Here is a 23,638-nt window from a genome sequence, read left to right on the forward strand (position 1 = left end):
AAGTTTGCATTGAAATGTTATATGTTAGAGGCATCAGTTCCTACTTAGAGAAAATGCCATGACATCTTGAGACCTTGATGAATTTTTGAGTTTTAATGCCAAAGCTTTCCAGGCTCTAAAATAGCAGTTACATTTTTTAACTCTATTGATCAAATGCTGTCTATACAATTAAGGTATTATGAAGACTCTCTCGGTATTTTTGCCCCAACTTGACATAATATAAAAATATAGTAATGTAAAATAGTGAAAGATAGCTATGAAAAGATTCTCCCGAAAGCTAAACATAATCTGTTGAAACATGTCATAAATTTAATGCTAATTATTAAAGTGATATAATATATTAGTATATATAGATCTACTAATCCTCAGTAGATCTCTAAGCTGTTTACAAAAAAAATCCTTGTCCCCATTTTGCAGATGGGGAAACTGACACAAAGAGAAGCTAAAGTGACTTGCCCAAGGCTATCCAGTTAGCCAGTAGCAATGCAATGACTAAAAAGCTGGTCTCTTGAATCTCAGTTCCGTGCTATATTCACTAGGGCACACTCCTAGTTATCAACATGGGGTACTTAACACCAGGAAATGTACTGATAGTTTTGTATAGTGCACCATATCTTTATCCATGAATCTAGTGATGCTTTATATAAAAATTCTCAAAGGAAAAAATCTTGTGTCATATTATGATTGGCTCTTTTACAGGCAGCCCAAAGGCTCTGATGGAGCATTTTTGTCAGGAGTATTTTTTATGGTCCAGAAGGGGAATCTACAAAAGTTTTTACTGACTCAGTCTGGCACAGTGATTTATGAGGCAGTGTGTTTTGTTTCCCAGAGTCTCCTAATCTTGTGATTTGCTTCCACATAGGGCACTCATTGGGTGTCTTTAAGAACATAAGAATGGCCAGACTGGGTCAGACCAAAGGTCCATCTAGCCCAGTTACCTGTCTGCCAACAGTGGCCAGTGCCAAGTGCCCCAGAGGGAATGAACAGAACAGGTAACCGTGAAGTGAACCATTCCCTGTTCCTCATTCCCAGCTTCTGGCAAACAGAGGCTAGCTGACACCATCCCTGTCCATCATGGCTAATGACCATTGAGGGACCTGTCTCCTTTCCTAATTCTTTTTTGAACCCTGTTATAGTTTTGACCTCCACAACATCCTCTGGCAATGAGTTCCTCAGGTTTACTGTGTGTTATGTGTCCTTTATCTTGTTTGTTTTAAACCTGCTGCCTATTAATTTTATTTGGTGACCCCTAGATCTTATGTTATGAGAAGGAGTAAATAATACTTCCTTATTTACTTTCAGGCATATGTGCCAAATTGTGCTTCATAGTTGCACCAAAGCCTTAAATTTCTATTGAGCAAACTTTTCCAAAGAATAAATGTAACAGCGTATGATGGGATTTTGTAAAAATATATTGTATATATCTGAGGGTCTGAAATGCACCAGATATTCTCATATTGTGATGAAGGTAAGAATTTTTCAGTGGTTGAGAATAGGCATAACCACGTACTATGTAGGATTAAAGAATTTACCATTTGAAACAGAGAAATAAAGAGACTGGAACATATATGTAAATAGAATAACAGATATGAAATATTAATATTTAAGTCTTCACATTGGTATTATGGTGCAAAAGGGTTGGTTTCTTTAAGAGGCAGAGGAAGAGAAGGACACACACAATGTTGTGATTTTTGGCAGTGGTAGCATGGAGAAATTACCCAAGTGAGTAATGGGTGTGGAGTTTGTAAATATATGATGTATTCATATGTTCTTCATTCACACACCCACATCCACCTACACCCTTTCTGTAGATTTTTTTTTAAGCTTCAAATGCTGACTTTTTTCTTATGAAGCTGAGCAAACTGACTTATCCTAAAAACTGCCAATACAGATTAAGAGAAAATCAAATAAACTGCTAACAGTTTGACATTTAAATTGTATCAGTGCCTTCCGTTGACTCATTCACAGGATGCATATTCAGGGTCATGTTATTCCCATGTTATTCATTTTGACAGTTTTCCTTTGCTGAGTTGGTATTGCTCTCCAAACTGTAGTCAACTTGAAAGAAAATAGACTTTCTGTGGTGGCTTTCTCTTTTTTATTTTTGTTCTCGGTGATCTCTACTTGTGACTAAATGTTTTTGAGCAGTTACATTTAGCATTTGTCTGCAAGACCCCCCAGTTCAGCAAAAGCATTCAAGCATTTGCTGAAATTATACTAGTTTTGCCCTCTCTTTTTTTATTTCCCTGTTCAGTAAAGCACTTAAGCATGTGCTTAATTTTAGGCACGTTCTTAAATCCTGTTGACTTCATACTTAAGTACTTTGCTGAATCAACTTTACAGCCCTTCAACATATATACACCTTGGCTTGAAACAGTTTTTTGTGGATTGTATGCCTACAGGCTTAATAATGATGAAAATAGAAACAAGTTTTCTGCCCAAATTCTTTTTTTTACAAGAGATTCTTTGAATCAAATTGTACGGTGTTGTATTACAAGTGGAAGCTGATATCCATACAGAATGCTTGTCAATTAATATATGCTAAATGAGCATCAGAGAAATTTAGAAGTTTATCTCCCTTATTTCTCAATTGTGAGCAATCCAACACTCCCTATACTCCACTGTGAGAACTATCCGTGGGAAGCAGTGATGCTGAAAAAGATTTGGGGTCATGGTAAATCATCAGCTGAACATGAGTTTCCAGTATTGATGTGAAAAGAACTAATATGATCCTGGAATGCATAAATGGGGGGAATCTCAAGTGGGATTTGAGAAGAGGTGGGTTTTCCTCTGTATTTGGTATTAATGCAGCCACTGCTGGAATATGGTGTCCAGTTTTGATGTCCTCAGTTTAAGAATGTTGATAAATTGGAAAGGGTTCTGAGAGAAGATACGAGAATGATTAAAGAATTAGAGAACATGATTTTTAGTGATAAACTCAAGAAGCTCAGTCTATGTAGCTTAACACCAAGAAGGTTAAGTAGTGCTTAATTACATCTGTAAGCGTACATTGGCTCTTTAGCAGAGAAAAGTATAACATTGATTCAATGCATGGAAGTTGAAGCTAGCACATTCAACCTAGAAAGAAGCTAGACACATTGGAGGAAAGAAACAATGAATAGAAATAAAATAATTCATTTGCTGAAGACTTTCTGGTTTGGCTAAAGTAAATTTGTTTTGCATTGATATTCTTTATAATTCACATTTGATAATCTATAATTGATAACCAATAAATGACAGTCTTTTACAACTCAAAGATTAAAAAGATAAAGAATACGTCTGTTAAGCCTTTTTTATAATTGTGGTTGCACTTTTTATAAAAATAAAATATTTATGTTCAAATTTATTATGGTGGGAGCTGCAACAACTGCCGTAGTTAAGGTTGCATTCAGGTATCTATTTTAACCCTGATTTCAGTAGCTCACACATTTCTAAAATAGTTATATTCCAGACTAACATTATCCAGCATGGCCACTTCCTGAAAATGATATTTGTCAGTAGTTTAAGTGAGGATGAGTCAGTCATTTTTGAAAATGAGTAGATGAAACAAAAAGTTTCCTAAGGGCTTGTGCCACGTCAGAGTGTGAAAGTCCTGGAGTGGGGCTTAGCATGCAGACGCAATATCCAGATGGGTCCTTGCCATGTGGCAAGCTGGTGTGCCAAGATTTATACATTTGGCCAGTTAACTGCTAGTTAACTCCTGAAAGGGGTGGGGGTGGTGCTCAGCATGATGGCTGACTCAGCACCCAGAAATGTGGGGTTTATAAAGGTCAGCCTGTGCCTGAGCTGGCACAGAGTACCCACCCTCCTTCCCTATTCAGGTGATAAATATACCAGGTTATTGGTTATATCTGCTGTGGGCATTATGCTAGCCACTCTGTGAGGGGGGCTAGGAAGGAATTTTTCCCTTTCTAGCTTATTGGCTAGGTACAGTTGTTTTTTTTCCCTCACAGCAGGTTCAGGTGGGTTCTGTTCATGCAGGACATGAAGGGTGGTAGGCTGTATGTTGCAATTCAATATGTACATATAGAGAGGATGTTCAGTGCTGATACACTATAAAAGACGGCATACAGTAATAGATAAATGGCTTGGGGAAAGGACTTGAGGAGAGGTGCTTGGTAATTGAGTGAGCTGAGAGTAGTTGGGGGGGGAACCTCTTATGAAAGGGAAGCCAACTCTCCCATCATTATAGTCACCCTTACCCCTTCTACGAGGGAGGTGGTTGGTAAGGTGCTGGCAGTGGATTTTCTGGAGGGACCTGGATGGAGAATGGGGGAGTTGGCTGAAGCCCACCCCACCCACTGTGGGGATTTTAAGGTCCCAGCAATAGATCTGGGACATTGTTAGAAAAGGATGGGGAGCTAGTAAAAGCATTCTCCTCTCCACCAACTCTGATTAATAATGTATCTATTCTGTACATGTTATCTCCCAAGTAATCCCAGGCATCTGATGGCTGATTAAATCCATATCAAATGTCTCCTCGCCTTCTTTCAACTTAGTCAGACAATGTATTATCCACAAAGTGGTATTTGATTGAGTAATTAAAAATTATATTAATGCATACACAGAAAGAGACAATTGCATGTAGAACTAATTTTGGCATTTCCTGACTTTTAAGTGCTTAACTATATGCATCTTTAAAATGTAAATGTTGATTTTTGATAGAATTATATAGTAACTTGACTGTGGGTGCTTTCCATATAAATATGTCATACATTGTGATAACTAACCTATAATTTTCCTTTTTTCCCCAGCTTACCCTGGATATACCCAAATGGTGGAATGTCCCCAAGGTTACAAGAGGATTAATGCTACCTTTTGTCAAGGTAAGATATTGGTCAATTGTTCAGCTGTTTTGAGTAAATCTTTTGGGCTAAATTAATCCCTGTCCTAGTTCCATTGATTACAGTGATGTTACATGGATGGCTCATTGGTTGTTCTTGGGAGAAACTAGAGTGCCCGAGTCAAAAATATCATCAGCTGTCTAGCATAGCTTACTGTAAAGCAAACAGCTGTTTGTTTATACCCTTACTGGTCTTTTATGACATGTGTAGATGCCGTTGTACAATTTTATTCTGTTTTTTTTCTGAGAAATGTCAGTTTCATACTTCTTTTCTTTTGCTGAAGGAGGTTAGTCCATCTTTCCTGATGCTGCAGGAGCTTGGGTGGGGGCTAAGAGGGGAGAATAGGAAGGCAAAGGATTCCTTTCCCTACCTTCAGTAGAATTATGCCTGATTTACTCTGATGTGAGAGCAGAATCAGGCCCCATCGTTCAAGCAGCTCTTAAATATTTGTATATATATATTGTATATGCAAATATAATCAACAGGAAATATAAATAGAAACCACGCTAGACGGAAGTGGCGATACAAGCCAGCTTTCTAAAGCCGTTATTGGCATTGAGTTAAATTCTGACAGTGACACAAGGCAGGACCCTACAGAAACTCAGGACCTTCACTACAAACTCAAACCCCAAATGTAGGCTTCCTTTCTGAGCTAGAACTGGCCAGCTCAGCCAACCGTGTCACCATCACAGCAAGCAGAGAAGTGACCTCAGATAGAAGCTCCCTCCCTTCATTTTTGTGTAACCATGTGTTCCTCTGTAGTGGGTGAACTACGGCCCTAAGGAGGCCTCTCCTGTGCCACATGAGCAGGCTTTGTATTGGGCACTAACTCACCACACTCTTGCAGGGTATCGTGCTCAGCTATGTCCTAGGATCTGCACCACACCATGATCAAGCCTTTAATAAGGCAGATGCATTCAAATTGGAAAGCTAGGAAATAATTTGACTGTAATTAGATATTTCCTGTTTCCTCAGTGGATATTTTTAATAGAATCTTCACTTTGATTTTTAGGTTTTCCAATACAGAGAAAGCTTTGTTATCTGGCACTCTTTTAACCATAAAACTTTGTTAACTTGCATTGTCCCAAGCCACAATACCGCTGTGTCTTCAGGCATGTGCGCCTGACTCCCACCGGTCCACCACGTGTTCTGGGATTTCTGACAGCCATCAATGCTGGCTGACGTCATCAGCAGGTGCTTCCTTCCCTCTCGGCTTCCCTTGAGCTACCGGGAGCCAGACCTGCCAGTAGGAGGGTGGAGGCAGAAAAATAAACTTTGTTATCTGGCACAATCAATTAATCAGCAACCCCTATTCCCCAAGGGTGTCCCAAAGCTTTCACTGTATTTGCATTTCTCTGAGAAAGCTTTTAATATTTTTATACAGAATTTTTTGTTTTGAACTTTCCCCAGTCCTTTCCTGAAGCTTCTTTCAACTTTAATTTCAGATTAAACAAGCTTTATTTTTGTCTAATAATATGTTGTTTAAGTCAAAACACAGTATACAGTAAAACTCCGATGGCCCGGCATCTGACAGTCCGGCACTCCTGATGATCTGGCACCATCAGGAACCCGGAAGTGCTCCAGGCAGCTGGACCATTGGAGCTGCTCTGCCCTCAGCTTCCCCTATACAGCCGCTGCTAAAACTGACCAGCGGCTGAATCAGGGAAGCTGGAGGCAGAGCAGCTGGGGTGCTGCCGGGTAGGTCCCCTAGCGCTGCCCCTTGGGGCTGTGGACCAACCGGGCAGCACCCCAGGTGTCCTCGATTCAGCCACTGCTGAAACTGACCAGCGGCTGACTCCAGGAAGCCCAAGGCAGAGCTGCTCTGCCCCGGGCTTCCTGGAATCAGCCGCTGATCAGTTTCAGCAGCAGCTGACTTGAGGACACCTGGGGTAGAGCAGCTGGGGTGCTGCCAGGTTGGTCCCCTCAGCACCGAGGTACAGCACTGCGGGGACCAACCCGGCAGCACCCCAGCTGCTCTGCCCCAGGTGTCCCCAAGTCAGACGCTGCTGATACTGACCAACGGCTGACTCCAGGAAGCCCGGGGCAGAGCTGCTCTGCCCCGGGCTTCCTGGAGTCAACTGCTGGTCAATTTCAGCAGCGGCTGACTTGGGGACGCCTGGGGCAGAGCAGCTGGGGTGCTGCTGGGTTGGTCCAGTAGCGCCGCACCTCGGCACCGTGGGACCAACCCGGCAGCCCCCAAGGTGCTCTACCCCAGGCGTCCTGATTCAGTCGCTGCTGAAACTGACCAGCGGCTGACTCCAGGAAGCCCGGGGCAGAGCTGCTCTGCCTCGGGCTTCCTGGAGTCAGCCGCTGATCAGTATCAGCAGCGTCTGACTTGGGGACACCTGGGGCAGAGCAGCTGGGGTGCTGCTGGGTTGGTCCAGTAGCGCCGAGGAGCGGTGCTGCGGGACCAACCCAGCAGCACCCCTGCTGCTCTGCCCCGGGCGTCCCCAAGAGCAGCTGGGGTGCTGCTGGGTTGATCTCGCCGCGCCAAGGGTCGGCGCTACCGGACCAACCCGGCAGCACTCCAGCTTCTCTGCCCCAGGCGTCTCCAATTCAGTTTCAGCAGCAGCTGAATCAGGGACGCCTGGGGCAGAGCCGGACTATCGGAAGGGGGGGCTATGAGGAGTCTGGGGTGGCATCCACCCCCCCACCCCAGACCCCTCATAGCCCCTCCTTCCGATAGTCCGGCATATCTGATAATCCGGCACCCCCTGGGTCCCAAAGGTGCCGGATTATCGGAAGTTTACTGTACATTTCTCCTGTCCACAGACACATAATTGCATGCTGTCAATGTGAAGATTTTTTTTTTAAATTTGTGCTTAGTGGGTAACCAAAACTTGGTGTCATTATGGTGTTATGTTGGTGTAGAAGTTCAGGTTGAACAATTCCAGTCAAAGCAGTTCCTTGCTTAATGTATGTTACAAGAACAAATAGAGTACATGCCTTAAGTTAGACTCTCTTAAGTCATCTTTCAGAGAATATCAACTCATAATATTGTCCTGTTGCAAAAACAAACTGTTTTGCAGGAAATGGTTGATTTAAAATGCATTTCAATTTTTTTATTTGTGTTGTAAAATCAAACAAATCTTCACTACATCTCACTTTGCACAATGCACACACATACAATGATTTACTTTGAAAATCGAAAGCTTTTTGATTTAGTTATTTTCAGTGTTGTCATGACTACCACTTGTAGAGGAGAATTTCCAAATTTTGTTCGGTCAAAATGGGCAGTTTGGGCTGCAGAAAGGATTATTTTGTTGTTGGCTTCTCTGGCTGTGTAAAAAAGGCATTTGCATTACAGATCCTGTTGCCTTTGGAATGCTGAACAAAAGGGTAGAAGGATGTAGCTATAGGGATATAGCTATATTGCCATGCAGTAAAACAGAGAAAGAAGCATAGAGAGTAGTTGTAAGTGGGCAGGGAAGAAAGAGGAAAGGGAAGCATGAATTATAGACCCCAAAATATGGTGTTGGCCTGTGGGTATAAAGGCCATTCATGAGTGTTTTCAATGCCACAGAGACAGGAAGTTGTTAAGAAACATTTTGAGGGAAGAAAAGATAAGTGGAGAGGAAACGGGTTAACTGTTATCAAAAGACACACACAGGAATTTTAGGAGATGGAGGTCATTTTACTGAACAGGAAACTTTTGATTACACAAGCATAAAGGAGCATATAGCAACCAGCCAAGTAAAGAAATGGTCATTCCAAAGCTGCTTTGAAAAGCAACAAGCATAAACTTCAAAAACTGCTGCTTCTGTCACTGGGTGATGTGAACCCACTCTCTAAATTTCTCTGTTGGATGTTTTGGTGGATGTGCAGTCCAATTCCTGACATACAAGCACTGTGCATGTCCCTTGCACTGGATGAGGTTTAGAGGCATCATATGTGTCAGATGACTGGAACCACTAGAAAAGGAAGATGATGGGAATGCCAGGAGCCTTCAGTCTGACCTACGAGGGCAGGAGTGGATTCCCATTGGAGAAAGATAGGACACAGTAATAGGAGGAGACAGAGGAAGATGGCGGGAAAAGATGTTGCATGATGGCTACAACTTCCTAATGGGGAACTTGGGTAGAAATTAGGGAGATGAGGGCAAGGCACATTGAAGCCAAGTCTCTTGTCAGATGTGCAAGTAGAACGTATTTAGTAGCAAGGATGTTCCTAACCATTTCCAGGACATTATCTGACTGGCTTGGTTTGTCCATGTGACAGTATAATCATTCTAGATATTAGCTACCAGGGTTCTCAGCGTCCATAAAAAGACAGGACCAACTCAGTACTGTGGCTAGCTCAACATCATCCCCATCTTTCTGAGTATGGCAGTCTCCCACTGGCCCTGTGCTCCCTGTTTTTGAAATATACAAGAGTTCCAGAGGGGGCTCTTGTACATTTCAAAAGCAAAGTGCACGCGGGGAGCATGTGGTCAGCGGGGGACTCAACCAGTGTGTGATCAAGTCTCTTCTTACAGAGAGCTCCCTTTATGAAGTTTGGCCAGCCTGTCTGCCCTTTTCCCCTTTGGTGTGTGCTTATATGCACTTGCCTTGTTAATAGGCTAATTAGCTAGCTACCTGGCCCCAATCTGATTTAGTTATCAGGCATTCTTCTCCTTAATCAGGTCCTCACCAATGGCCTGACTGATTAAATGTAACTGGTTCGGTTGCTGATTACCAGCTCTCTGTCACCAGACACGTGAGGAGATTTTCTGGGACTACCCCTTTCTGAAAACGTTGCTGTCCATGTGTCATACATGGGTAGAAGGGACCAACACTTTTCCAGAGTGAGAAATGCGGGGAATATATTTTCAGATTCCTTTCTGCAGCCAAATGACTCTCTGAAAATGGGTATCATGTTCACGACAGCCAAGAGAAAGAGAGCACTTTTCTCTCAAAGAGCGCTCAGCTCTCACTTCCTTTGAAAATTCGGGCCTAGCCATCTAATTAATATTGTATTCTGCATTGTTTTTACAGTCAAAAGTCTTTTCTGTTTACAAAGCCTATGTAGTAATAGCGTGATTAATAACCAGACACTGATTATTTCCTTTCAGCTGAGCGAACTAATGTAATGAAAAAACTCCCTTCTTATATGTGTAACAATAACAAACAACCACCTGTGTGCACATTAATAAGAACAGTTTTCTATAATTGCTATCAAACTGTTTTTTTCCTTAGTTAGTCAGTAATTATCTTTTTGATGGGATGTTTTATAACATATACACACATGAAAAAGCTAAAGCTGCCATAAAACCGAAAGATTATGAAATTGTTAGAATTTTATATTTTTTAGTACAACACACATGCAACTCTAATTTCTGTCTGACCCATTTTAGTTGGATTTGGAATTGTATTTATTGTTCTATCACGATGATGATGGCTTTTTTGGAAAAATGAATTTAAAAAACAGCTGGTGAAAGGTTGGGTTCTCTCTGTCAAGAGAAGAGACTTTTCCCAGTAGAATTCTTAAAAAGTGTAATCTTAAAGAACTTCGAAATTACCTGATTATTTGTTATTTTTCAGTGGAGTAGAAAATTGATTATGCCCTGGCTCTAGTCCTGCAGACATTTACTCATATGTTTAACTTTAAGCTAATGCACAATCCCATTGGTCTTAATGTGTTTAAAGTTAAGTATATGCATGAGAATGCACAGTCTAATTAATGGGCCAAGTTCTACAATAATAGGCATAGTTCTAAACTTCAGGATTTATCCCAGTGATTTCGGAGTGGTGATGATGGTTATCCACAGGAATTTAAAGGCAGATTTTCCTCATTCTCAGTACAATATTATCTTAGAGTTCCATTCTTTCAGAAGTACAGGTATTTGTTCTATGGCCAGTATGTCACATTGCTTAGTCATTAATTTAACAAAACTATTTTAAAAGCTTCTTTTTCAATAGTCATCACTAAAAGGCCCATATAAACCACTTTGGTATCTATGGTAACAGTGTTTTCAATGTTTAAAATAGAAAATAACTTTGATATCGCCAATACTATTTTATGGTAACTGTTACCAATTATTGTTCTGTTGTTATTTGTTAGAATAGTTATTACATATTCTAAATGTTTCATGAGTTAATGGATGTCCCAGATCACACAGAACTTCATAAATTATCACAAATGCTTAGAATTTCATTCAGATGCAAATTGGAAGCTTGTGCAGTATGTGACTCAATATTCACAATGTACCAACTACTCACCCTCTGATAATCAGGCTCCTTTAAGGTGTCTCAAGATGGGCACTTAAAAAATTGAGCACTTGGAATCACTAATCATTTCTGAAAATTTTCACTCACTGAGTTTTTTGGGTATGTTTACACTTGCACCCTCTTTCGAGAGAGGGATGCAAGTGAAGACATTCGAAATTGCAAATGAAGCCGGGATTTAAATATCCCATGCTTCATTTGCATAATCACGTTATGGCACTTTTTAGAAATAACAGTTGTGGTTAAGACATGGTTATTTCGAGAGAAAACCCTTTTCTCAAAATAACCCTTAGTCGTCAAAATTTCCTTATTCCTTATTTTCCTCTCGAAATAACTGCGTCTTAACAGCATCTGTTATTTCGAAATAGTGCTATTTCGAAATACTGCCATAACGCAATTATGCAAATGAAGTGTGGGATATTTATTTCCCAGCTTCATTTGCAATTTCGAATGTCTTCATTTGTATTCCTCTCTCAAAAGAGGGTGCAAGTGTAGACATACCCTTTGATGGTGGCTGTTGGTTGCTGAATTGTGGGTCATCTGTTGTCTGATGTCATCATGTTAATTTTTAATTTAGTTGTGGAAGAGATTTAAATTCACCTGCAGGTTTTGATTATGAATTGATGACTTTGTAAATAAATACTAATAAGTATATCCTCAGAAATAGGGTTGGTTTTTAGATTGAGAAGTGGGACTCCAGATAGTATGCTTCAGCACAAGTTCCATCTTGTGGGCACAGATGAAATGACTTTTGCTGCTGGGTTTTCTGATAGACATGAAATGACTAGAATGGACAACTGAGACTGTTAGTAAACATTTTAAAATTATATTATAATACCTATGCTTGCAACTGAAGCTAAAACAGGGGGGTGACAGCACATGCCTTCAATGGAACGTTTGGAACCACGCACCTGGACCATTCACAGCTGCTCTGCACACAGGCCCCAGTGCCTGGGTCGGGGGGAACCGTGTGGCTCCAGTGAGACCCAGGGCATTATCCTTCCCCCTCCCCCACTCTGTGGGAGGGAAAGGGCATTGGGTTAGAGCGGGGGACTGAGGTTGCCTGGCTCTGAGGGAGGGATGGGGCATTGTATTAGAGCAGGGAGGCTGGGGGTGCCTGGTTCTGGGGGAGGCGAGGGGCATTAGGTTAGAGTAGGGAATTGGGCGTTAAAATTTCTGGCTTCTTTCCTTTCCTGTAGGTGGACAGGGGGTCTGTTGGTTAGATTTGGGGGTTCCAGTTTCTGCTCTGTGAGGACTGTGGGAGCTGGTGCTTGGTGGGGCGGGCAGGGGAAAGGAAGGGATTCTGGGATTTCTGGGAAAGGAAGCAGGATTCTTGGGTTTCTTTTCCCACTTCTCCCCTCGGTGCCTTTAACTTCACATTGATTGTACTTATATTTCAGTAAATATTGTATTGTCAGTTTTTGTTTGATTTGTTAAAATTGTGAAGCCAAAACAAAAAAGTAATCAATATAATGGTCTTCTGTTGATATGTGTTTTAGTAGTTAAATTCCTGGACTGTCATTGCTCATTAAAAGTGCTGTCATATGGGTGGAAATAGGGTAAATATTGCATTTTATTAATATCAGCAGAACTGACTTAAATGGGGCCTGCGTGTTGTGTAGTCTTGCCTTAATCTATGTATTCATGTTCATCCATGTGAAATAATCTATTTGCATATATTTGCATAACTTTTGCATATATGTGTGTTTGTGTGTGTGTGTGTGCGTGTGTGTGTGCGCGCGCGCAACCACACTTAAGTTTTGGCCCTTGGCATGTGCTGTAAATATCATTGTGGCCCCCGGGGCTTCCAAAGTTGAGTAGCTTTGCAATAGACCATGAGTGGGAAATTCATATGCAGGTCCAACATGGCCTGTTCTGCTGATGGGGTTTCCTGCCTATAGATTTCTTCGCGGAACACCAGAATACCAAGTGCCCCCAATGTTGCTTCAGGGCGGGGATAGGATCTGGATCACTGTGCCATGCTTTCCTTATCACATGAGATGCTTGCCAATACTATGCTTTTCTTCTGATTCTGTTCACTTCCAGGATCCTCTGAAAGATTGAGTTGGATGGTGCTTGGGTTGATAGCACCAGCATGGCCAGACAGACTTGGTTTCCCTATCTTTATCAGAGGTCTCCTTGACCTCCTTTACCCCCTTCAGAACTGTCCAGATCTCCTCTCAGAACAGAGTTAATTTTCTCCATCCTCAGCCGGAAACGCTACATCTAATAGTCAAGTATCAGAGGGGTAGCCGTGTTAGTCTGAATCTGCAAAAGCGGCGAGGAGTCCTTGGCACCTTATAGACTAACTGAGGTGTAGGAGCATAAGCTTTCGTGGGCAAAGACCCACTTCGTCAGATGCATGTAGTGGAAATTTCCAAAGGCAGGTATAAATATGCAGGCCAGAATCAGAAGTGGGCCTCATCCTCCTTGATTGGATCCACCTCGTCGTCTCCAGCCTGATTCTGGCCTGCATATTTATACCTGCCTCTGGAAATTTCCACTACATGCATCTGACGAAGTGGGTCTTTGCCCACAAAAGCTTGTGCTCCTACACCTCAGTTAGTCTATAAGGTGCCACAGGACTCCTCACCGCTTTTACATCTAACAGTGTGGTTCCTCTGCGGTTCGCAGAAGCAGAGAAAGTATGCTCACAACAAGTAAAGAATATCTTACTCCACAGTAGACAACAGGCCACTCGTAATACTTACCTCTATAAATAGAAGTGATTTATATCCCAGTGTGTGAGTAACAGGATCCAACCATTTGCCACACCTCTGCATATGAACCTCAACTACATCCTACATCTGAAACAACAAGACCTGTCAGTTTCCTCTCTCTGAGTACACCTAGCTGTGCTTGCAGCGTTTCATCCTCCGATTGACGAGTTCTCAATATTTGCACATCCTATTTCAAAAAGACCCCTTAAAGGATTGCTTTACCTTAATTGCATAGACCTCTCGCCCCCACCTGAGACTTGGAGTTAGTACTCCACACACTAACCAGACCACTGTTTGAACCCTTGGCCAAATGCACGCTTTTGCTATTAATGGAAAAGACAGTGTTTATAGTAGCAATCACATTGGCAAGGCGAGTTAGTGAGATTGCTGTGAGAGTGGCAACACTGCCCTACATTGTAATTCATAAAGACAAAGTCATACTCTGACCCCATCCCTAATCTTGCCTACAGTCTGCTCCACCTTCCACATTAATGAGCCTGTCCTCCCTACCTTTTACCTACATACCCTGGATGTCTGGAGGGTATTATCCTTCTATATCAGCTGGACACAACTCTTTCATGAATCACAGCCGTTATTCATTTCAGTTGCTGAGCACTCTTGGAGAACCCACTATTATCACAATGTATTTTTAAGTTGATAACGTCTTGCATTATCCAGTCCTACTCCTTCCAAAGTAGACCACTCCCTGCCCCCCCACAGGGCTCATTCCACATGAGCTGTGGCTGCATCAACAGCCTTCTTCAAGGGAGTCCCACTTACGGACATCTGTTGCGCAGCCACATGGTCATTCAGCCACACTTTCATGAGACACTACAAAATCTCCACATGAATGGAGACAAGTTTATTGCCAATGCGGTACATTCATCTGCTCATAAGTGTTCATCTGAAGCCAGCCTACCATTTATTGGGTAGTGTGGCGGGGCTAGCCAGCCCCACACTGAACAAGGGGGCGGAGAGCCCGCCTATTGGGTAGAATACGCCCCTCCCCCACAGCCCTGCTGGGCATGCTCACAGTGCAGCCCAGGTATAAAAGGCTGCAGGGCTGCTTAGTTAGGGCTGGCTGCTGGAGGGGAAGGAGCGCCGGTCCAGACACAGGAGCCACCGCCATTGCCGCTGGAACAAGAGGACCAGTTACCCCTGACGCTGTTGTCCCCGGGACGAGCCAGACCGCAACGCTGGCTGCGCTTGGCAGCCCCCCTAGAAGCTGTCTGTGCCCCAGCTCCTGCTGTCCCCAAGGCCTCGCCTGCCAACGTTGCGCAGCCCAATCAGATACTAGAAGGAAAACTCCCATCTGGGGTGCCGGGATGAGCCTGAAACCAACAGTGGTGCACCCATGCAAACACATACCTCAAAGGACTACTGTTACTGCATAAGGTGTGTAACTTCCTTTTCCCTTTCAAAGACAGGCATTTCTAGGGGCCTTCCTGGTGTTTTGACTGCTAGTGCCTAAGACACTTTCATGTTTACCTTTTATGCTCAGTGGTTCATTTGGCCTCCCCAGTAACAGTCTACAGCAGTGGTCTCCACCCTTTTTAATCACAAGTTCACTTTTTCAATTTAAGTGCAATGTAAAATATATCCCAACCCCAAATACCGTTGGCCCACTTTCTTCCCACCCCTTCTTTGAGGCCCTGCTCCACCCCTTCTCCGAGGCCTCACTTGGCTCACTCCATCCTCCTTCCTCCTCCATCCTCACTCACTTTCACCATGGATAGCAAGTTGGGGGGGCAGGCTCTGGTCTTGGGCCAAGAGGTTTGGAGTGTGGCAGGGAGTCCAGGCTTAGCCCAGGGTGGGGGATTGAAGTCCAGGAAGGGGTTCACAGTGCAAGCTCTGGGAAGGAGTTTGAGTGCAGAGGGACTCGCATCTGGAGCAAGAGGTTGGGTGTAGGAGGAGGTTCAGGACTGGGACAGGGGTTCAGGAAGCAGACTCTGGCTGGGTACCGTTTAACTGAGATGGCTTCTAGGCAGTGGAGCAGTGGGATTAAGGCAGGCTTACTCCTGCCCTGGCCCTGCACCACTCCTGAAAGCAGCTGGCATGTACAGCAATGGCTCCATGGTGCCATGTGCTACCCATCATCTATAGGCACTGAGCCCACAGCTTCTACTGGCCAGGGGTTTCCCCTTATTGATCAATGGGAGCTACAAGAGTGGTGTCTGCAGGCAAGGACAGCATGTGGAGACCCCCTGCTCTGCCTTTCTCGGGGCTGCAGGGACATGCCAGCCACTTCCAGGAGTAGCAATTACCACAGGGATAATTACTCCAGCCACGACAGGTTAGGCATTTTAGAACTCACGACTCAAATAATTAAATGTAAGTGTAAGAGAGAAATGAAACTTATGAAATGCACAGACCAGTCAAAAACTAAAAATAACCCACTTTGAAAGCAGTACAAGGAGTAACAACAACCACCCACGTATGTGTTGGGTTGGGAGAAGAGAGTGAAGGATGACAGAGATATGATAGAAACACACACAGTGTGTGAGAGTGACAGAGATTTTCATTGCCAAACTCCCTCCTTCCCCTTTTCTCTGTGTGACGATAGGGTACAGGAGTAGTGAGAGAAGGGACATGCTGACATCAGCACCCCCGCTCTTCTCCTTCCCACACCCTGCACAGCAAGCAGGAGGCTCCCAGTGGGGCCACTCCAAGGCAGAGGACAGGAGCAGCATGACAGTGGGTGGGGGAGGGGGGTTGCCACTGAAGTGCCAATGCTTGATAGCTTCCTAGCCAAACCAGTAAGGATCACTTGTCAGAGGCTCCAAGATCTATTAGTAGTTCCCGATCTACTGGTTGGTGACCACTGGTCTACAGTTATTACCTACAATGGCACTGCCTTTGGTTTGGAAGCACATTTTGTCCAAGACAAAAACTCACAAATTTTTCAAAAGCTTCAGAGGAGTAGCCGAGTTAGTCTGTAACTGGAAAAACTTAAAAAAACAACAAATAGTCTTGCAGCACCTTAAAGACTAACACAACATAAAGATGGTATCATGAGCTTTTGTGGGTACAACCCACTTCTTCAGATGACTCGAGTATTAGAAGTTTAGATCCAAGAATATCTGGACTCCTGATACTCCAGTCATCTGAAGAATTGGGTTGTACCCACAAAAGCTCATGATACCATCTTTTGTTAGTCTTTAAGGTACTTCTAGACTATTCATTGTTTTTTAGGTTTTTCACAAATTAGTGTATATTTTGAAATCCCATCATAAAGGAAAAATTACACATCCAATAAATAAAAGAAATAAAAGAAATTACCAGATGTTATGTTCCTGCATCAGTCCTTCAGGTATCACTGAAGAAGCTTTTAATAATTTTTCCTCACATTCAAACCCTGATTTGCTATTTGTCTGAGCTGTAGTAGTAAAGACCAAAGCTCAGTTTACTGAGTAATGCTTTAAGATGAGGCCAAGAAAAATTGATAACTTGAAGAAAAATTGTTCCTCAGCTGCTAGAGCCCTAAGAATTGAGAACTACCAGCTGGTCCTAGGCCACTCCAGTGTCTACCCTCCCCTGCTGTATTTGGGGGTTCCTTATCCTGCCTTCCTGATGCAGGAGCTTTGGTCCATCTCTGAGGCAGCTTGTGTTTGGCTGTCCAGCTGCTCCCAGGACTTGAACCCACCATCCTGTGCTCTCCTGGAGACTGTGTTATCCTGTAGGCCACACCAGAGCTGAACCCACCCCACCTCTGTACCTTTGGTGGGTTCTGTATCCTGTGTTGGCTGGTTTATTTAAATAGTTGGGAGAATATCTGCTGAACCATCTACCACAAGAGATTTAGGCTCCCTTTCAGCAAAGCACTTACGCCTCTCTTTAAGTCTTATTGATGTCAGTGAGACTTAATCACGTGCTTAAAATTTAACACTTGCTGAAGTGCTTTGTTGAATCAGGACTGAAAAAGGCCAATTACTTGATTCTGAAGGTCAAAGTATTTTGACACATCCCCCAAGGGCTTTGTATGACATTTCAGATTTTGAAAGAAATGTAGTGCCCTTTCACTTTCTTAGGGGAGAGATTTTGGGCCTCATGTCATGGGACTCCCTTTGGATGTTTGAGTGAGAACTGAGCATTTGCCTTTTGACCTCTTCAGCATCATTAGACACAAACAGATGTAGTCTTTGAAAGAGGAAAAGAGAACAATCCACTGGGTGAAGAGGACTATTTCAGATTCCATTCAGGAGAGCATCTTTTGTCTGTCTTGCTTCATTTTCAAAGGCAGTGCCCCTGAGGTGACTTTCAATCCAACAATGGCTTTCTCCCAAATACCAAAGTGAGGATCCCAGAGGTAGTATAACTCTAACTCTGCTTCCACTACTCTGCTAGACATATTTTGCTAGGACTAGCTGTTGCACTTCTCTGAACACATGGATAGAGCCTGATCTCCTGAATGAGTCAGAGCCTGTTTTCATGGCATCTATTCTCTATTTAATATTTTCAGGAGTAAAGATCAAACTAGAAAAATCCACTCTGATTCATATCCTGAGATTAGCATTTATTGGGGCAAGTTTCAGTTCATAGACTTATAGGACACTAGAACTGGAAGGGACCTCGGAAGGTCATTGAGTCCAGTCCCCTGCCCTCTAAGCAGGATCAAGCACTGTCTAGACCATCCCTGATAGATGTCTGTCTATCCTGCTCTTAAATATCTCCAGAGATGGAGATTCCACAGCCTCCCTAGGCAATTTATTCCAGTGTTTAACTACCCTGACAGTTAGGAAGTTTTTCCTAATGTCCAACCTAAACCTCCCTTGCTGCAGTTTAAGCCCATTGCTTCTTGTCCTATCCTCAGAGGCCAAGGAGAACAGTTTTGTTCCCTCCTGCTTGACACCCTTTTAGATACCTGAAAACCGCTATCATATCCCCTCTCAGTCTTCTCCTTTCCAAACTAAACAAGCCCAATTCTTTCAGTCTTCCTTCATAGGTTATTTTCTCTAGACCTTTAATCATTCTTGTTGCTCTTCTCTGGATCGTCTCCAATTTCTCCACATCTTTCTTGAAATGTGCCCAGAACTGGGCACAATACTCCAATTGAGGCCTAATCAGTGCAGAGTAGAGCGGAAGAATGACTTCTCGAGTCTTGCTCACAACACTCCCGGTAATGCATCCCAGAATCATGTTTGCTTTTTTTGCAACAGTGTCACACCATTGACTCATATTTAACTTGTTGTCCACTATGACCCTGAAATCTCATTCTGCATGTGTGAAACTGATTGTTCCTTGTAAGTGGAGTACTTAGCATTTGTCCTTATTAAACTTCATCCTATTTACCTCAGACCATTTCTCCAGTTTGTCTAGATCATTTTGAATTATGACCCTATCGTCCAAAGCAGTTGCATCCCCTCCCAGCTTCGTATCATCTGCAAACTTAATAAACGTACTCTCTATACCAGTACCTAAATCGTTGATGAAGATATTGAACAGAACCAGTCCCAAAACAGACCCCTGTGGAACCCCATTTGTTATGCCTTTCTAGTCTGCTTGTGAACTGTTAATAACTGCTCTCTGGGAACGGTTATCCAGCCAATTGTGTACGTACCTTATAGTAGCCCCATCTAAGTTGTATTTGCCTAGTTTATTGATAAGAATATCATATACCTAGGTATACCACGTCCATTGCTTCTCCCTTATCCATAAGACTCATTATCCTATCAAAGAAAGCTATCGGATTGGTTTGACTTGATTTGATCTTTAAAGACACCTGCTTTCTTTCTGAGAGCGTTCTCAGAATTTAAGAAATTCTGTTATCCATCCACTGTTACAGCTTTGGAGATATGAAGACGTCAAACTTCTCCCACCTTTGTGACTAACCTAAAGCAAAGCCTTTACATCCTAGTGTCAACTTTTTGAGTAATCACAACTATCCTGATTTCTAGCAGTCTATCGCAGTGGTACTCTGTGTGTTTGTGGGAGGGTGGGCGTGCACATGTGCAACACATAAATATGTAAATCTAAAATTTCCATTACATTTTGTGGAGGGATTTCTTCACAAGCTTCCCAATAAATTACTTATTGAATGGATAAAATGAAATATCTTATAATGGAAGAAGAGGAGAATTATGTTATCAAACTATAAAGAATGTTAGGTTATTTCAGGAAGCTCTTTGAAATAGTGTCTGCAATATTATTTTTATTCTTTTGTACTTAAATTTAAAAGAAACGGGAAGTGTTTTGATAGAAAAGTGGATAAAATGGGATACTGACATTAATAATGTTTTGGAAATTTCTGGGACTCTTACCACAAAAATGATAACCAATACTGCCATTAAGTTTACCACTACTTCTTCAAAAAGAAATTTGGTTTCATTCTTTAAATGGCTGGTAGCCAGTGACATTTTTTAAAATATAATGTATTTGAACACTGTATTAAAGGATTAATTTTTGTTTAGAATTATATTGTTCAAAATGCATGTAGTGTCCTCTCTCTCTCTCTCTCTCTCTCTCTCTCTCTCTCTGTTTTTGTTGAGCTACTTTAGTTTAAAATCAACACAGTGTATTTAAATAATATGCTGTCACGAGGCTTTGGCTTTGACCTGAAGATATTGACAAATGTGCATACAGTTCTAGGAATTTTTAAAAATTCTGATAAATGGGTTAAGCAGCCTTGATTCAATGAGCATGAATTATATTCCATTATGAATGGAAATGAAGATGCAGATTTCATTTTGCACATTTTTTCAAATTCCATCCTGTGTGTGACACCAAATATGGACCTAACTCTCACGAGATGCAGATTAAAGACAGCGGCCTTGATCCTAGTGGTCTAAACAAGCTGAAGAATGGATGTTATCTTCATGGCATACAAACAGAGAATTTAGATAAAAACATAAAATACTCTTTTTTTGGAAAGTTACAGCAAGACTATTTGTTAAAATCCAGACTCTTAGCATAGAGAGAGAGAGAGAGAGAGAAAGCAGACTACTCTCAGAAGCAGAGAGGTTCACTCATCCCACTGAAACTTTTCAGACTCACTGCTGCTAGAGTCAGATCATGTGCTTTCCTATAGAGACCCCTAGCTATAAACAGATCTAAAAAAAACCTTGAAAAGGCAAAGTTTGCAATTTTAAAACAGTTTTAATACACCATGGTGAGGGTGGGAGGAGGCTGACTTCACAACACTTTTTTGCTTCCCCAGTTCTGACCTTAGCCAGTTGGTTACACCAATCCAGGTCCCACCGAGCTGTAATGACCCCAAATGGTTCATTACTGTTGTTGGGATAGCCAAAACACATAGTCTGAAAAGTTTCAGTGGGATGAGTGAACCTCTCTGCTTCTGAGAGTAACCCATTTATCAGAATTTTTAAAAATTCCTAGAACTGAATGCACATTAGTCAATATCTTCAGGTCAAAGCCAAGGCCTCATGACAGCATATTATTTAAATCCACTGTGTTGATTTTAAACTAAAGTAGCTCAACAAAAACAGAGAGAGAGAGAGAGAGAGAGGACACTACATGCATTTTGAACAATATAATTCTAAACAAAAATTAATCCTTTAATACAGTGTTCAGATACATTATATTTTAAGAAAATGTCACTGGCTACCAGCTGGCCACTCTCTTGGTGGTGTGGCTTCCCCAGTGGTGATTCTACAGTATAGCTCTCCCCAACATTCACTGCCCCCAGCGGTCTCTCTGCAGTATTGCTGTCCCTCCAATCAGCCCCCCTCCCTTTCCATATTATAGGAAACAATCCCATTCCAGAAGATCCTGTTTTCCTGGCACAACTAAACCATGACTTTGCTTTAAGTTAGTAAATTCTAACCGTTTAGGAGGAGTTCTTGAGCAAACAGATTCACAGACAGGCAGACAGATGCACATTTCTAAAGTATATAGATAGATTGCAAACAGTTTGCTATAAGTGTTTGGGTTTCAACCATCAAAATACAAGATGTATTGGTTGGTACCATAAGGTACATGATATTGTTCCAGGTTCATGATTGAATGAGCCTACTTGTTAAAAGCAGGAAAAGATACTAGTGCTTTGACTCTCTTTAGGAGAGACAGCCAGTGAGAGGTAAGTAGCAGAAAAGGAGGATTAGGTAATTTTAGAAAATTTTAAACCCTTCCCTTTCTGGACTATTACACTCCTTCCTGGAAAAATTATATCACTACATTGAAAGGTCAAAGTAAGGTACTCAACCCCAGCTATGTAAATTACATAACTGCAGTTGACATATCTTAAATCCCCGTCCACACAGCAGGAGGTTGATGGGAGCAAATGCTCCCGTCAGCTTCGCTTACTCCTCAGGAGGAGTAGGAGTACTGGTACTGATGGAGATGCCCTTTGAGCATCTACACTACACCCCCTAAATCAAACCCCCGAAGATCGACTGCAGCAGCATCATACTTCTGTGTAGGATAGCTGTGCCCTCTGAGATTTGCTGGATGCATATAGATTAATAAAATTTAATTTCCTATAGTTACATTCACACCAAGTAGTTCTGTATTTGCATGTGTGACTATGGCAGAAAAGGTTGGTCAGTTTCTTGTCAGAGTTTTTTAACTGCCTATGTACCAGGACTCGAGCAACGGATTTTTTGAAACACTATCTTCTTTCTGTGCCAGCAGTTGTCCTAACCCATATAAAATGTTCTGTTTCCAATGCAGTTTCTTCCATATATGTGCTTAGAATGAGGCCCTCATGATCATTTTTATGACTAAACTTGGCTGCTTGAATATTCACAGAAAACAATCAGAAAAGAGGCGTAAGCATTGAAAATGTCAACTCAAATGTCAAATTGGAGAAGGTCCAGAGAAGAGCAACAAGAATGATTTAAAGGTCTAGAAACCATGGCTTATGAGGGAAGACTGAAAGAATTGGGTTTCTTGAGTTTGCAAAAGAGAATACTGATAGGGGACATAATAGTTTTCAAGTATCTAAAAGGGTATTTACAAGGAGGAGGGGAAAAATTATTCTCATTGGCTTCTGATGACAGGAGAAGCAGCAATGGGCTTAAATTGCAGCAAAGGAGGTTTAGGTTGGACATAATGAAAAAATTCCTAACTGTCAGGGTGGTTAAGCACTGGAATAAATTGCCTGGGGAGATTGTGGAATCTTTGTCTTGGGAGATATATAGAGCAAGTTAGACAGCCATCTCTCAGGGTATGTCTACACTACCCTCCTATTTCGAAATAGGAGGGTAATGTAGGCATACCGCAATTACAAATGAAGCCCGGGATTTGAATTTCCCGGGCTTCATTTGCATAAGCGGGGCGCCGCCATTTTTAAATCCCCGCTCGTTCGAACCCCGTGCCGCGCGGCTACACGCGGCACGAACTAGGTAGTTCGAACTAGGCTTCCTAGTTCGAACTACCGTTACTCCTCGTGCAATGAGGAGTAACGGTAGTTCGAACTAGGAAGCCTAGTTCGAACTACCTAGTTCGTGCCGCGTGTAGCCGCGCGGCACGGGGTTCGAACGAGCGGGGATTTAAAAATGGCGGAGCCCCGCTTATGCAAATGAAGCCCGGGAAATTCAAATCCCGGGCTTCATTTGCAATTGCGGTATGCCTACATTACCCCGCTAGTTCAAACTAGCGGGGTAGTGTAGACATACCCTCAGGGATTATCTAGATGATGATTGGTCCTGCTGTGAGTGCAGGGGACTGGATTTGATGAGCTCTCGAGGTTTCTTGCAGTTCTGGTATTCTATGGTTCATTTTTCAATTCAAGCCAATATATGTTGATTTTTTTCAATATCTCCTCATTTCTAGTGTTAATTAATTAATGTTAGTAAAGACCAAGTGTGAACTATAATTGGTAAATACTGTTATTAAAATTATAATGAAACATTTATTCTTAGTCTCATACAGTCTGTGGGCCAAATTCTGCTCTTTTACAAGACGACATACATAT

General features: G+C 42.3%; 1 protein-coding gene across 9 annotated transcripts in view; it reads left to right on the top strand.

Annotated features, from left to right (window-relative positions):
- Nucleotides 1-23,638, top strand: part of LTBP1 (latent transforming growth factor beta binding protein 1) — a 328,168-nt gene that overhangs the window by 166,401 nt on the left and 138,129 nt on the right. For all 9 annotated transcript variants that reach the window (XM_075924972.2, XM_075924973.2, XM_075924974.2 and 6 more), the window contains one exon: nt 4,755-4,826. In XM_075924972.2, coding sequence (XP_075781087.2) covers nt 4,755-4,826 — 72 coding nt within the window. The remainder of the gene's footprint in view (nt 1-4,754; nt 4,827-23,638) is intronic.

This window comes from Pelodiscus sinensis, chromosome 3 (assembly GCF_052426305.1).
Source record: "Pelodiscus sinensis isolate ZL-2025 chromosome 3, ASM5242630v1, whole genome shotgun sequence".
Taxonomy (NCBI): domain Eukaryota; kingdom Metazoa; phylum Chordata; order Testudines; family Trionychidae; genus Pelodiscus; species Pelodiscus sinensis.